At 33.2% G+C, this 12,339-nt stretch overlaps 1 protein-coding gene across 1 annotated transcript; it reads right to left on the bottom strand.

Annotated features, from left to right (window-relative positions):
• Nucleotides 1-545: 545 nt before the first annotated feature.
• Nucleotides 546-11,317, bottom strand: LOC106124205 (uncharacterized). The gene is made up of 6 exons (XM_013320676.1): nucleotides 11,251-11,317; nucleotides 3,342-3,447; nucleotides 2,741-2,841; nucleotides 2,573-2,635; nucleotides 1,979-2,272; nucleotides 546-1,084 (listed from the first exon to the last, which is right to left on the bottom strand). The coding sequence occupies exons 2-6, from the start codon at nucleotides 3,442-3,444 to the stop codon at nucleotides 878-880; spliced, it is 768 nt and encodes a 255-aa protein (XP_013176130.1). The 5' UTR covers nucleotides 3,445-3,447; nucleotides 11,251-11,317; the 3' UTR covers nucleotides 546-877.
• Nucleotides 11,318-12,339: the final 1,022 nt, after the last annotated feature.

Below are 12,339 nucleotides of genomic sequence, written 5' to 3'. Positions count from 1 at the left end.
CTTATTAACAGTTTATTGGTCACTTAGCAATCCCTTAATGTTCTTTTTACATACTAAATCTAAACAGTCCAAATTAGTGACTCTGTGTTGTTAATTCTCCGTTTTTTCCCGCCAATAATTTATATATAAACATATTCCGATCTACAAATAGCAAAGAAATTGTCATTAATATTTTTTTTTGTTTTTTGGCTAATATAATACGAGGCGTTGAAATTTTTTTTTATACAAATTCTGTAGAAAAGTGTGCTGTAACATTTTTTCGTACTTGTGGGTCTAGCACGAATATTAGTGACTATAGCCATCGTATCGTCATCAACAAAATGTGTGCAACACTCCTATCGGACGCAAAGTACTAAATCTCACACTAATTTTGACATTAACGAAGGCGATTGTCACAAATCGAAGTACTAGGCACACATAACACAAAAGTACTATACAATACCGTAATAAATATTCAGGTACAATTCTAATCAAAAACTTCACTGTATACAATATTATATTATAATTATGCACAGTAAAGCTATTGTAATATTTGAAATATGGTAAATAAAAAAGTTAATAGTACAGTGCAGTAGACATTTATAAAGAGTATAATACCAGCTAAATTACTTCCACATGGTACAGTGCAGTGTACAAATGCTGTGTGTACATACGCTCACTCTGTACAGTGCAAACGACTGTCATACCGTCACGCTCATACTGTACATTGCGGTCGGTTGAATACAGTCAGCTGCACAAGTGTATACATTTACAAACTATGCAGGCAGCCCGTACGCTTCCGACCTTACATGCTATAGTATTTTTGAAACCGGCGGCTTGTGTAAGTTTCCTGTTTACATATTTATGCAGTTGACTGTACAGTCGGGTTCAATCTTGCTCACTGCAGAGTACATCCAACACTGATAGCGCTGAGGAGTGGTGTGGCTGCCATCCCTGCGTCACCATCATTGAATCCCACGAGGTATTTGGCCGTGGTACAATCGCTGCAAGTGCATGTGTCGTTGAGTGTACACAGACCGCGCGCGGTCGCGATCGCCTCCCATTTTATTTGCTCGTCCGTTGTACCACTTCTGCTCAGAAGGTTCTGGAATAGTAAGGTATAAATTAAAAAAAAATTGTTATCAAAATTAAATAATTCAAGCAACATATTGGCAGCTTTAACTCTTCAGGAATAACTAAGATTCATAATGTATAGTTTTGTCAGTATTTTAATCTAGAACCTAATGTCGGTTGCTCGCATAAGGTCTTAGAAAGGGACAGCTGCGGAATGGTGAATATTTAACTACATGCAAAATTATTTGCATGTAGTTAAATATTCAGCGCAATTTCGTTTTTGAATTTATTTGCTCCTGATTTTAAATATTTGATCATTTTTAAGCTAATATTCTGCCGGGTGCAGTACCGCTTTATTTGAACTTAACTAACAACATATTTACCATCCATTACAGTTTTATCGTTGAATTTTGGGACACGCTGTATGTATTTTCGTTTAAAATGTCCAGTAAATATGAAAATTATTATAACTTCAAAGCAACTTAGAGATAACAAATAAAAGTATTAAAGTGCATTTTGTGAGATACGAGTTGTAGAAGTAAAGCTTTATCTTGGATAAACCTCGAGTCGGACTTGAGAGATAAATCGAGAACAATGTTATATACTTAAGTGTTTATATACTTTATTGCACTCAGACGTAATAAATACACTCTTCGCTACTTTGGAATACAATTTGTTGCAAAATAAGTTTTACAATATACTTTAAAGTGTAGCTATTATTTGTTCCTTTAAGTTTATATACCATTTTTTCGGTACGTTTTATTTTGTATTATTTACATAACTATGTAATTATAATAATGGGTACAGACGCTTCTACAATTATATTCAGCTTAAAAATTCCTATTAGAGCCTATTTCCACTGGACACTCAGTCCTGGTACTTCTATTTACTAAAATAAGCAATTTAAAGTGACATAAATCCTCACCTGCATAACTTCAATATTGCTCGCCTGCCACATGTCAAAATCTCTTAATTGTTGTTCTTCCTTTGATTTACTCTTCTTTGGTTTTTTAAGCGAGGCGCAGTATATAGAGAGGTTGCTCGCTGTTATTGAAGTTATGTCAAATTCTGAAGAATTAGCATCACACAACGTGCCATCTGGATCCAGGTCTATATTCTGTTGGAATTCCTCCATCTCGTACTGTTCCACCTCGTCGTATTCATTAAGATTGCTAACATCGCCAATAGATGTCTGACTTTTTAATAGCTCGTAATTTATCTGGGAAACAAAAAGTTTAATAGCTTAAGTATCTAGAGTAGTAGGTCAGACTATAATTTGCTGTCAATGTCATGTAATGGGTATTTGTCACAGACATGGGTAGGCTATAAGCGGTGATTTTTTGTGCGTATTTGATTTTGGATTTGACAGTAGCTTTGACAATTTTAAATCGGAACGAAGCATAATATATATAGCTGTAATTTCCAAGCCGCGACCTATCCATAACATTAGATGTCATTGGTATACAAAAATGCATTGTTCATTTCTATCTTATAATAAAGCTAGAAAAAATGTGGATACCTGTGCATCCATCCTACAAGCGTCGCTGCCGCGTCTGACTGGAGAGTTCCTCTCGCTGGGAAGCTAAAAACATTATAAAAATTAGCCGTGAAGCGTACCTTCTAACAAAGGACCATCCGTCCATCGAAAAATTAGTATTCACGATATTAGCAAGATATAATAACTTACATCATCCTCATCATCGCTATCCAGAGTGAGCATGGAAATACTCCCAGGCGAGAGATCTTCTTGCAGACCTTTGCTTGTAGATGGCACGGGTGAGCCCGGAACTAGTATTACAAAATTTATGTTTAATTACAGTTTAATTAATGACTCCATCGACCATTACTATCCATTGGTTTAGATGAGATGCCATTGTTTTTTTACAAAGATTAATGTATTGGAAATTCACGGAACGACCGTGGGTTTCTGACACCAAAATCCTCGTTTAAAACATATTGTTATCTCTGTTTTGTCAAAGATAATGACAGGGATGACTGTAGCATTGTTGCGTTATATTTGGCTCGCGTTCACGTACCGACACGTGCTACCGGTCCAAAGGTCTGACATGGACTGCCGTCCCCTCTCGCCGACATGTACTTATGGCGTGTACGCTCGAGACATACAACACTACGTTTATGCATTCACTACAATGACGATATGCTTTATACAGAGATTTTGGTCACGGAAATCAACTGTTATGTGGCAGCTAATCTTAATTACTTTGTATGACAGATGATTTATGTATATCTATAGTATTTTTACAAATGTATTTTGTATCGCACTGTACCATTATAATTGCTGTTGTTGTCTTGCAGCAGATTCTCTGTAGACGGTTGTTCCTGGTGGTCTTTGCTGCGGGCTTTGAACAATCCGAACTTCACAGGCGCCATTGTCTGCAAGTAAAATTATTTAATCTATTATTTACTAGCTTTAGAATTAAAAAAAAAACGTAATAAGTGCCTATATGTTCTTCCCGACTATGTTCTATATGTATGCCAAATTTAATTGACATCCGTGAAGCCGTTCTGGAGATATCTTCAAACATCCATCCATCTAAATATTCGCATTTATAATAGTAAAAAGTATTTAAGATAGTAATATTCTCAAATCTATTTTATAGCTAAAAGCAACATTTGGTAAATTAAAGGCAAAACAATTGACTAAATAAGGTTTCTCGCTAATTTTCCTCCGTGTAAAAACATCGGAAGGTAATTGGAAGTAAAAGTTTGAAATTCGCAAGCCCCTACAAAATGTTTTCGCATCGAGTCATGTAAGAAAGTTGGCAACTTTATTAATTATTTCGTCGTCGCCTTAAAAGGTTTTTGTTGTACCTTATAAGATTGCTAAGTTCAATATATATTAGTTCTTTATAAATAAAAAAATCAACATCTTACTAATATTATAAATGCGAAGGTTTGGATGGATGTTTATTAAAAGGGATCTCCAGAATACATGCATCCAGATGAAATTTTGCAGTATATGTACAGTCGCAATCCACAGTTTATAATATTCCCAATCATATTACAAACTGACGAAACAAATAATTGACATATAAATCCGAACTCTTTCATAGAAAATAACAATAATTTTTATTCCTTTTTCAAACAAGCAACATTGTAAACGAATTTCTTAAGTAAGATTTAAGAAAAGCTAACTCTACTATGGTTTTATTCTGTCTCGTTGATTTATTTATCTTTTCAAAGTGAAACTAACGTCTGAGACCTTCCTTACTTTAATACAAGAACGAGGACCAAGTTGCAGGCGCTTTTATGAATAAATTGTAACTTAAAGTGACTTTTTTAGTTAAAAAAAAATAATGAATACTTTTTGATTAAGTTTTTTTTTAAAGTAACTTTACGTACAAATTATAAATAATAAAATTGAACCACTGAAGACAGCCGCAAGAATAAAGACGTAAACTAGAGGCCTTATTTTATATTATTAATCCCCAAAGTGTTCCAGATTGACCCCCTTTTTTAAGAGGAAGAATGCGTTACGCGTACCGGGGAACGACACTCCGGTTATGTGGGACTCTCTCCACATCCCTTACTCTAGAAGGAAATCGACATGGAGCCTATCCACTAAATCCCCTCTGGTTCCCTCAACTCACTGTTTACCGGGGTATGGACACTTATGAATACGCACACCCCGGTTGTAGGTTGACCCCCTAGAGTCTATAGCACACCCAGCGGGGTGTAGTGGGAAATATAGCCACCTGGGCGAGCAGTAAAATTGTGAAAATAGTCTAGAAAATAGATTTCTAAACTACTGTGTTAAAAATTGTCACGATAGACAGACAGACGGACGGACAACAATATTAATCCTATAAGGGTCCCGTTTCTTTTTCTTTGTTTTATTTCGAGCCAAGGAACACTAAGTATTTGCATTAAGATACATAAATAATCTTCGTAATTTTAAAAAGGAGGTAGTCAGATTACATTTAAAGAAGCTTTACGTACTAAATACTAGATTATTGGACCTTAACCTCTTTAGTAGTCTCTTAGCGGTTTACGATGTACTTGCTTCAACACAAACTCCTGTTTCAAAATGGCGTTAAATTTTAACGTGCCTAGAGTTGCGCAGTACATTTAATTTTTGATATCGGAATACTTCGTAGTTATTTTAGCTAAGTAAATATTAAGTTCAAAGAAGTTGAAAGAAATAAATTAAGATGAAATATTTTAAAATATCTAACATTATTAATAGACTAGCTGTTGCCCGCGCATTAACAAAAAAAAAATAGTAGCCTATGTATTGTTCCGGACTATGTTCTACATGTATGCGAGATCTGTTTAGCCATTCCGGACATCAATCCATTCATCTAAACATTGGCATTTATATTGGTAAGATTGATAATTCCTAATAGTGATATTTATTTGTAGGATCATTTTGGAACATTTTGTCAGTTCCCGGGCGACTAGTTGATGTTTCCCGTCAGCGGCCATAATTGCCTATCAGAAGTAAGTGAGCCGCACTCGCTTTTTGAAAAAGTATCTTAAGTTAAAAACAAAAGTACACGTTAAAGCCAATTATAAACGTCACTAACTTTTTCCCGCAACTGAATTAAAAATAATTTTTATGCCATTCATGTTTTTCTTAATCTAATTTTAAACTCGATCTTACTTACTAATACTATAAATGCAAAAGTTTAAATACACGTATGATTGTTGCATAACGGATCTCGCTGAAATAAAGCATAGATGTAGAGCATAGTCTGAAAGAAGACTACTAATTAAGTTTTTTAATTCCGCATAAACGGAGTCAAAATCTTGTAAAGGAATAAATGGAAAAAACGCAGATTAATTATTTTTTTTTAATCGTAACTAAAGTTCAGAATGTTAATATTACACTACAGATATAAAATGTACTCTTATAAAAGAAAATGTCGAAAATATTATTACGTTCAAAAGGCTTTTATTTTCACTAAGTTCTATAAAAAGGTATTACGTCTCAACAACGCAACGCTTCGTTCATCTTTCGTCTTCATTGGAAATGTCAACGTGTTTCCATTTGACTGACAGAACAAAGGGAGCCTACATTCGCTACAGATTATCGCAATCTTACTAAAATTATAAATGCGAATGAATGGATGGATGTTTGTTTGAAGGGACAGATGTAAAACATAGTCTGCAAGAACACAGACTACTAATATATACCAAAATTTAAATTAGTCCACATTCCGCAAGAAATGTAACCCGAACACACTTTAGATATGCAATTATAATAAATCTATGATATTAAATAAAATATTAAAAACGAATAATTACCTAAGTTAAGCTACTAATAAAATTTTTTGGTAATTACGAGCGGACAGAGTTCGGGGGGACAGCTAGTGTGGAAATACACACGATGTATATTTATAACTAGCGGTCGCCCGTAACTTCGTCAGCGAAGAATTTAAAAACGAAGTAGTCTATAATATGCCAGCGTGCTTCAGCTACCTTCCGTTTGGTCCAACCGTTGATTACCCGGAAATTACCCGTAACAAACACGGACAGACATACAGGCAGACAAAAAATGTAATAATTGGCTTTTCGTTATCGTAAAATTTTAAAGTACTTATAAATAGACAGGAATATATAATCTGTACAAACTTCTCAACAGTTAGCTGAACAGCACTTGATTTTCACAAAGTTATTCGTACTACAACTGTCTCGGAGTTAACGAACTGAGAATTACAGGCATAAAGTAGGTCAATGTCAACAAAATTTACATTGAAACAATCGTATTACATTTATAAAAGAAATAAAATAAATTCGTATTATGCGTTTATAACGATTTAAAACTGTATTAATTACAAAAAACTTGTGTACTACAAGTTTTGAACAAATATTTTTCAACTTAACTTGAATAAAAAAAGTTAGTAATTTCATATTTATAACTAAATAGCTGTCGCCGCGACTCTGTCCACGCAAAATAAAGAACCTATGCGTTCATCCAGACTATGTTCTACATCTATGCCAAATAGCATATCCATGCAACTGTTCCGGAGATACCTTCTAATAAACATACATCCATCTATTCATCCATCCAATCATTTCTGCATTTACAATAAGACCAGCGGTCAGCCTCGACTTCATCGAGATAACATGTTTATATGGAAATGTTTTAGTAATTAGGCAGTTTGTATATATTGGTTAACCATGCGCTAGTTGATTATTCATTGTTTCATAGAAATCGAGTCTCAAAATTTGCATGCACGGCGCAAGATATGTTTAAATTATTTTTATGTTAAAAAGTTTTGGTTAAATTATTCGTTTTAATTTATTAGTTATATACACTTAGCGAATTATTATAGTTTAGTAATAAAAATATGTGTTCCTTTATGTTATATTAGTAGCTGTCGAAACAGACCTTAATATGTAGCCTATGTGTTCTTCCAGACTATGTTCTACTTCTGTATTGATGATTCGGAGATACCTTCTAACAAACATTAATTCTAAACTTTCACATTTATAATGTTAGTAAAATAGTTCTATAAAACAATTGCCTGTAGTTTATCTAACAAGATATCAAGACAGTGTACCCGCAGCTTCACAAAGTAGAAAGATAAATCTAAAATCGATAGCGCAGTAATGGAGTTTGGACACACGATCCCTCAGCTCGCAAGCGGAAAATAAATTACAAATATTAGTTTATGAAAACTTTATATTTTGATGATGGAATCTTAAATAATTATTTTTGTTTTATTATTATGAGTCCCTAGAATTTCATGATGTTTTTAACCCCTACCCCGTGGTAGTTACAATTGGTCACTTTTATGAGACCCGCTTCCTACCTAGTATGACGCTACATATTTTGCAATTATACATTTTTTTTTATTGGTAAATTAAAAAAAACGGTGTAAAGTTGATGTGTACTTTTTTAATGTAATACTTAGATATAAAACATTTTATTTGGAAAAATGTCATGGGATTTGTGACTCCTCCCCGCCCCTTGTCACAATGTCATACTTCGTCGAACCCCTAAACTCCCTCCCTATAAACATATTTTATATTAGTTAGAATCCTTTGCCGCGAATGATGTACTTTCGTAACAAAGTCAAGTGTCAGATTGATTAGTGAGGGGACATAAACGTCGATATTTTAATAAAGCTAGTGTTGAGCCGATACACCGGCACACTGTCGGATTTTCTTCCTAACACATGCTATGCTATACAAAAGCAAAATACAAGTAATCCTGCAATGCTATTTCTTACTATAAGTTCGATTAATACTTAGACTAGCTATAATAAATTAAGTACCATTATTCTTTTAATAAGAAGCGCTGATTTTAATTTCGATACCTCGCTTTCAGATTAAATATCAATTAAGAATGGAACGTGCCCGACCTCAGTACTTCGGGATAAATTGTTTACTTCGCTCACCAACATATATACTAACTGTCGCCCTCGACTCTGTCTGCGCCGAGTTAAATAAACATTGTTAGCAGCATACGTGTTCTTCTAGATTATTCTATTCTACATCTATATATGTAAATTTCATCAAGATCCGTTGAGCAGTTCTGGAGATACCTTCAAGATAAGATTATTAAATGTTACAAATTTTACGATAAAAATGTTCGTATTTTTGTTTTGACATATTGATTTTGATTACATTTTAGTTTGTTCTAATATTAAAAAAATGACACCAAATATGTCATGAAAACAATTAGTTAACTCTAGTTACGTAGCCGCCAATAGCATAAGTTTGTAATTAGCACCCATGTCGGTCTGATAACATTTATACTGTCTTATTGTAATACAAAGCTTAATTATATCCTCATGTTTTAGAGATCAGTTAGTTGAAATATTCAGTTCCTTTTGTAACCTGTAACCTGTCCATTTAAAACATATTGTTTTTTTAAAAATAAATGATAATGACAATATGTTTTATACAGATATTTTGATCTTAGAAACCAATGGTTAATGTTACAATTTTCAATAGTTCACGTTCAAAGTAAATTCACGTTATTTTATTGCAAAAGCTTTTCATAAAATATACTATTAAAGACGATATTTAAATAACCTTGTAATTAATTTGAATTGCCACTTGTATAATAACTATTAAAATGGCAATTTAATTTGCGATGCATTCACCTCCTCAAAGGGAAAAGAGACCGCGGGAATAATTTAAATTTCATCAGCGAAAGCAGGGCCGGTTTTAACATTTCAAGCGCCCTGGGCGAGATTTTTGCGACACCCCCTTGTTTGTATCTGTGAAAATCTTCCAAAGATTTATATTAGCGGACACTGTAGGCATCCTTTTAAATCCCACCCTGGAAAATACTGCACCCCCTTATCCCCAGCGCCCTGGGCGATCGCCCCACCTGACCCTACCCTAACGCCGCTACTGATTGAAATCGCTTTTCACCGGATTCGCTTCGAAAGTGCTTTGAATTTATTTCACTTTGAAGAAAATGTCTAAACCAGCGTCTTGCTAGATTTAATTTACTGAAAATTGTTCGAAATAAACGAGACATTCAAGTCAGCTCAGACAGCTATAAAGTCTGGTCTAGACTTAAAAATTTATCATCTAGATTTCTAGACAATCGCATTACGATGAAACTGTTCGTTTATTGCAAGCGAATCATGTAGATAGAAAATACGATTATGTGTGAACATCAAAAATTAATTCTCAGGTCTTTTAATTATTTAGGTCTGTTTTCTAAGAATCCACAGGTCTGACTTTAATCCTCTTTCCCTTCCTACCCTTTTCTTATAAGGAAAAGATGGGAAGGGGAAGTTAATTTGACGGAGGAGCGATCCTCCCCGCCTCTTTCGATTAAAGGTAGGCAACACATCTGCAATTGCGAATGTCCATGGGCTTCGCTACTTTAGCGAATCCAGATGGCCACGTCTAAAATCAATATATTTGTGTTTCCTAAAATATGCATTTTCTTTAATTTCACGATTCTGATGCTTGCAAACATTATTTACTAGGTCATATCGTCATCAAAATGAGTAAAGTATTATAATTTTATACAAACAATGTGGCAATTTATTATTTCGTGTTAACCAGTTAACATCCGTTGTTTGCGTGCCGTTATTTAGCTATTTTTACATCAAACATGTTAAATAGCAGATTACGCCTTACGAAAAAAAATAGCAAAAGTGTGAAAACGACGCTTGTTATTTGAATATGCGTGAATATTTAAATAGAGGATTAACAAGAATTTTCATATATTACTAAGAGCCTACTCTAAAGAAAGGTTTATATTTTCGATTTAATGTTATTCAATTAACGTAGTATCTTTTCTCGTCCTATGTGATGGATGTGAAAAGTTCATTTAACAAAAGCAGCAAGTGCTTTCGAATGATTTCAATTTGCTGAATGAATGAATGATCCAGCTGATTACAATAATGATCCGTGTTGGAGATTACTCTGAAACAAACACAGACAGACAAAATCTTTTTATAATTGATTTTTCGTTTATAAGTAACGTAAATACACCAATGCACATTTTTTTTTTCAATCTATAATTTATACAACTATACAAATATAAATAACATTGGAATGTCTGTTAGTATTATTTAAATAACCATTTTTTACTAAAATATTATACATATATATAAAAAATAACCTTTTTATACAAGTTTCGTCTGTCTGTCTGTTTGTTCCGGCTAATCTGTGAAATGGCTGAACCGATTTTGACGGGACTGCTATTGGCAGGTAGCTAATATACTAAGCAGTAACTTAGGCTACATTTAATTTAGATTTTTTTTATTTTAGAAATATAAAGTAATGTTGCAATGTCCAAGTACTGTCCAGTGCCACGTGAAACTCAAAGACAGTATTTCTCGGGGACGAAGTCGCGGGCACAGCTAGTATTACATACAGAGACACCAATTTTATAAATATGCATAGATTTACTCAGACTCATATGCAAAATAAATCGCAGATTGTCCATAATCTTGATTGAGATAATTAAAAAAAACAATAAATAAGTATACATTGGATTCGTACGTCCTGCGCTCGCAAGTAATAGCTACGCTGTAGCACTTCTTTAGATTGAATAATTATCAAGGGGAAACCTCTCCGGTTTTGGACAATGTAGAAAAAAAAGATGAATTAAAAAATAAGTTACAATTTAAAAATAAAACTATTTAGATAAATTCATACAAGACCCATAATATATTACTTGATTAGAAATCAATTGAAGCGTAATTTTTAAGAAAATAATAAAAAATAAATTTTTAACATGACTGTTATACTTACCGCTGTATTTCAATCAATGCTTGGAACCCTTCTGTTTATAATGTCCACATTCAATTTAATTGTAAATAAATACGTCTTAGGAAATGAAAATTATGAAAATCACAACAAAATTACTAATATATTAGAAATATTAATAATAATTTATTGAAAAATAAGAATATATGAAGACTTTTGTATAAAATAGATGATTTTATTCATGAAAAAACACGTATTAAAGATTAAAAATTACGAAATACGTTCACACAGCCACTGACCAAATCAGACTGACTAAGATCTCTAAGGTTCTTTTACACGTCGATGTTATTTTACTCGCAATTACAAACAAAAGACTAATTTCATAAAACTTAAAATACTCTCTTGTTATACACTAATTTCTAAAAAAAAACATATTGAAACATTTTAAACGATTTATAATTCGTGATTAAAAACAATAATACCATTTTTTAAATTATAAGTTAACATCTGTCTACGTAAAAGAACCTACCGCCATTTTGTGTGCTACGTCGTAGATGCGCGCGCACTATGTTTATAATCCATTTAACTTCGATTTCATAAGTATTAAAATGTTAACTTATATTGAACTTTAACCCTTTATATTACGATTTATATTTCAATATTCATTTAAGGTTAAAAAAATTCCCGGTTGATTTACTTGAGGTAACATGAGCTTTCATTAAAAAGCTTCTAGACGAGAGTTTAAAGGTACGCGTCCATTGGCCGAACGCACCGTAAGCACAGAAATAAACGGATTTCCTTTGTCTGGAATAAATGCGGGTAACGCGGATGATGGGCGCAGCGCTATGTTAAATCATACAAAGCAAATTAAAATCTGTTGGGGGGCCGTGCGTGCCATGTGTCGAGCGCGTGCTAATGGACGCATAACTTTAGAAAGATTTCTACGTTGTTTTTTTTTTCTCAAATTGCCACCAATTGAATAAGGAAGTTTAACGGTGGATTATATTAAAGGAAATAATATTTTTTTTATTAATGAAAATTAAGGGAGATAGGTAAATAGGACTTTTTTTATAACAGTAGTAGATTTCGTAGATAACCTTAAAACTCTCCTAGTAACAACTTTGGTCGACACAG

The sequence above is a fragment of the Papilio xuthus genome, unplaced genomic scaffold (assembly GCF_000836235.2).
Source record: "Papilio xuthus unplaced genomic scaffold, Pxut_1.1 DF825946.1, whole genome shotgun sequence".
In the NCBI taxonomy this organism is placed as follows: domain Eukaryota; kingdom Metazoa; phylum Arthropoda; class Insecta; order Lepidoptera; family Papilionidae; genus Papilio; species Papilio xuthus.
This window is presented reverse-complemented; position numbering and strand designations above follow the sequence as displayed.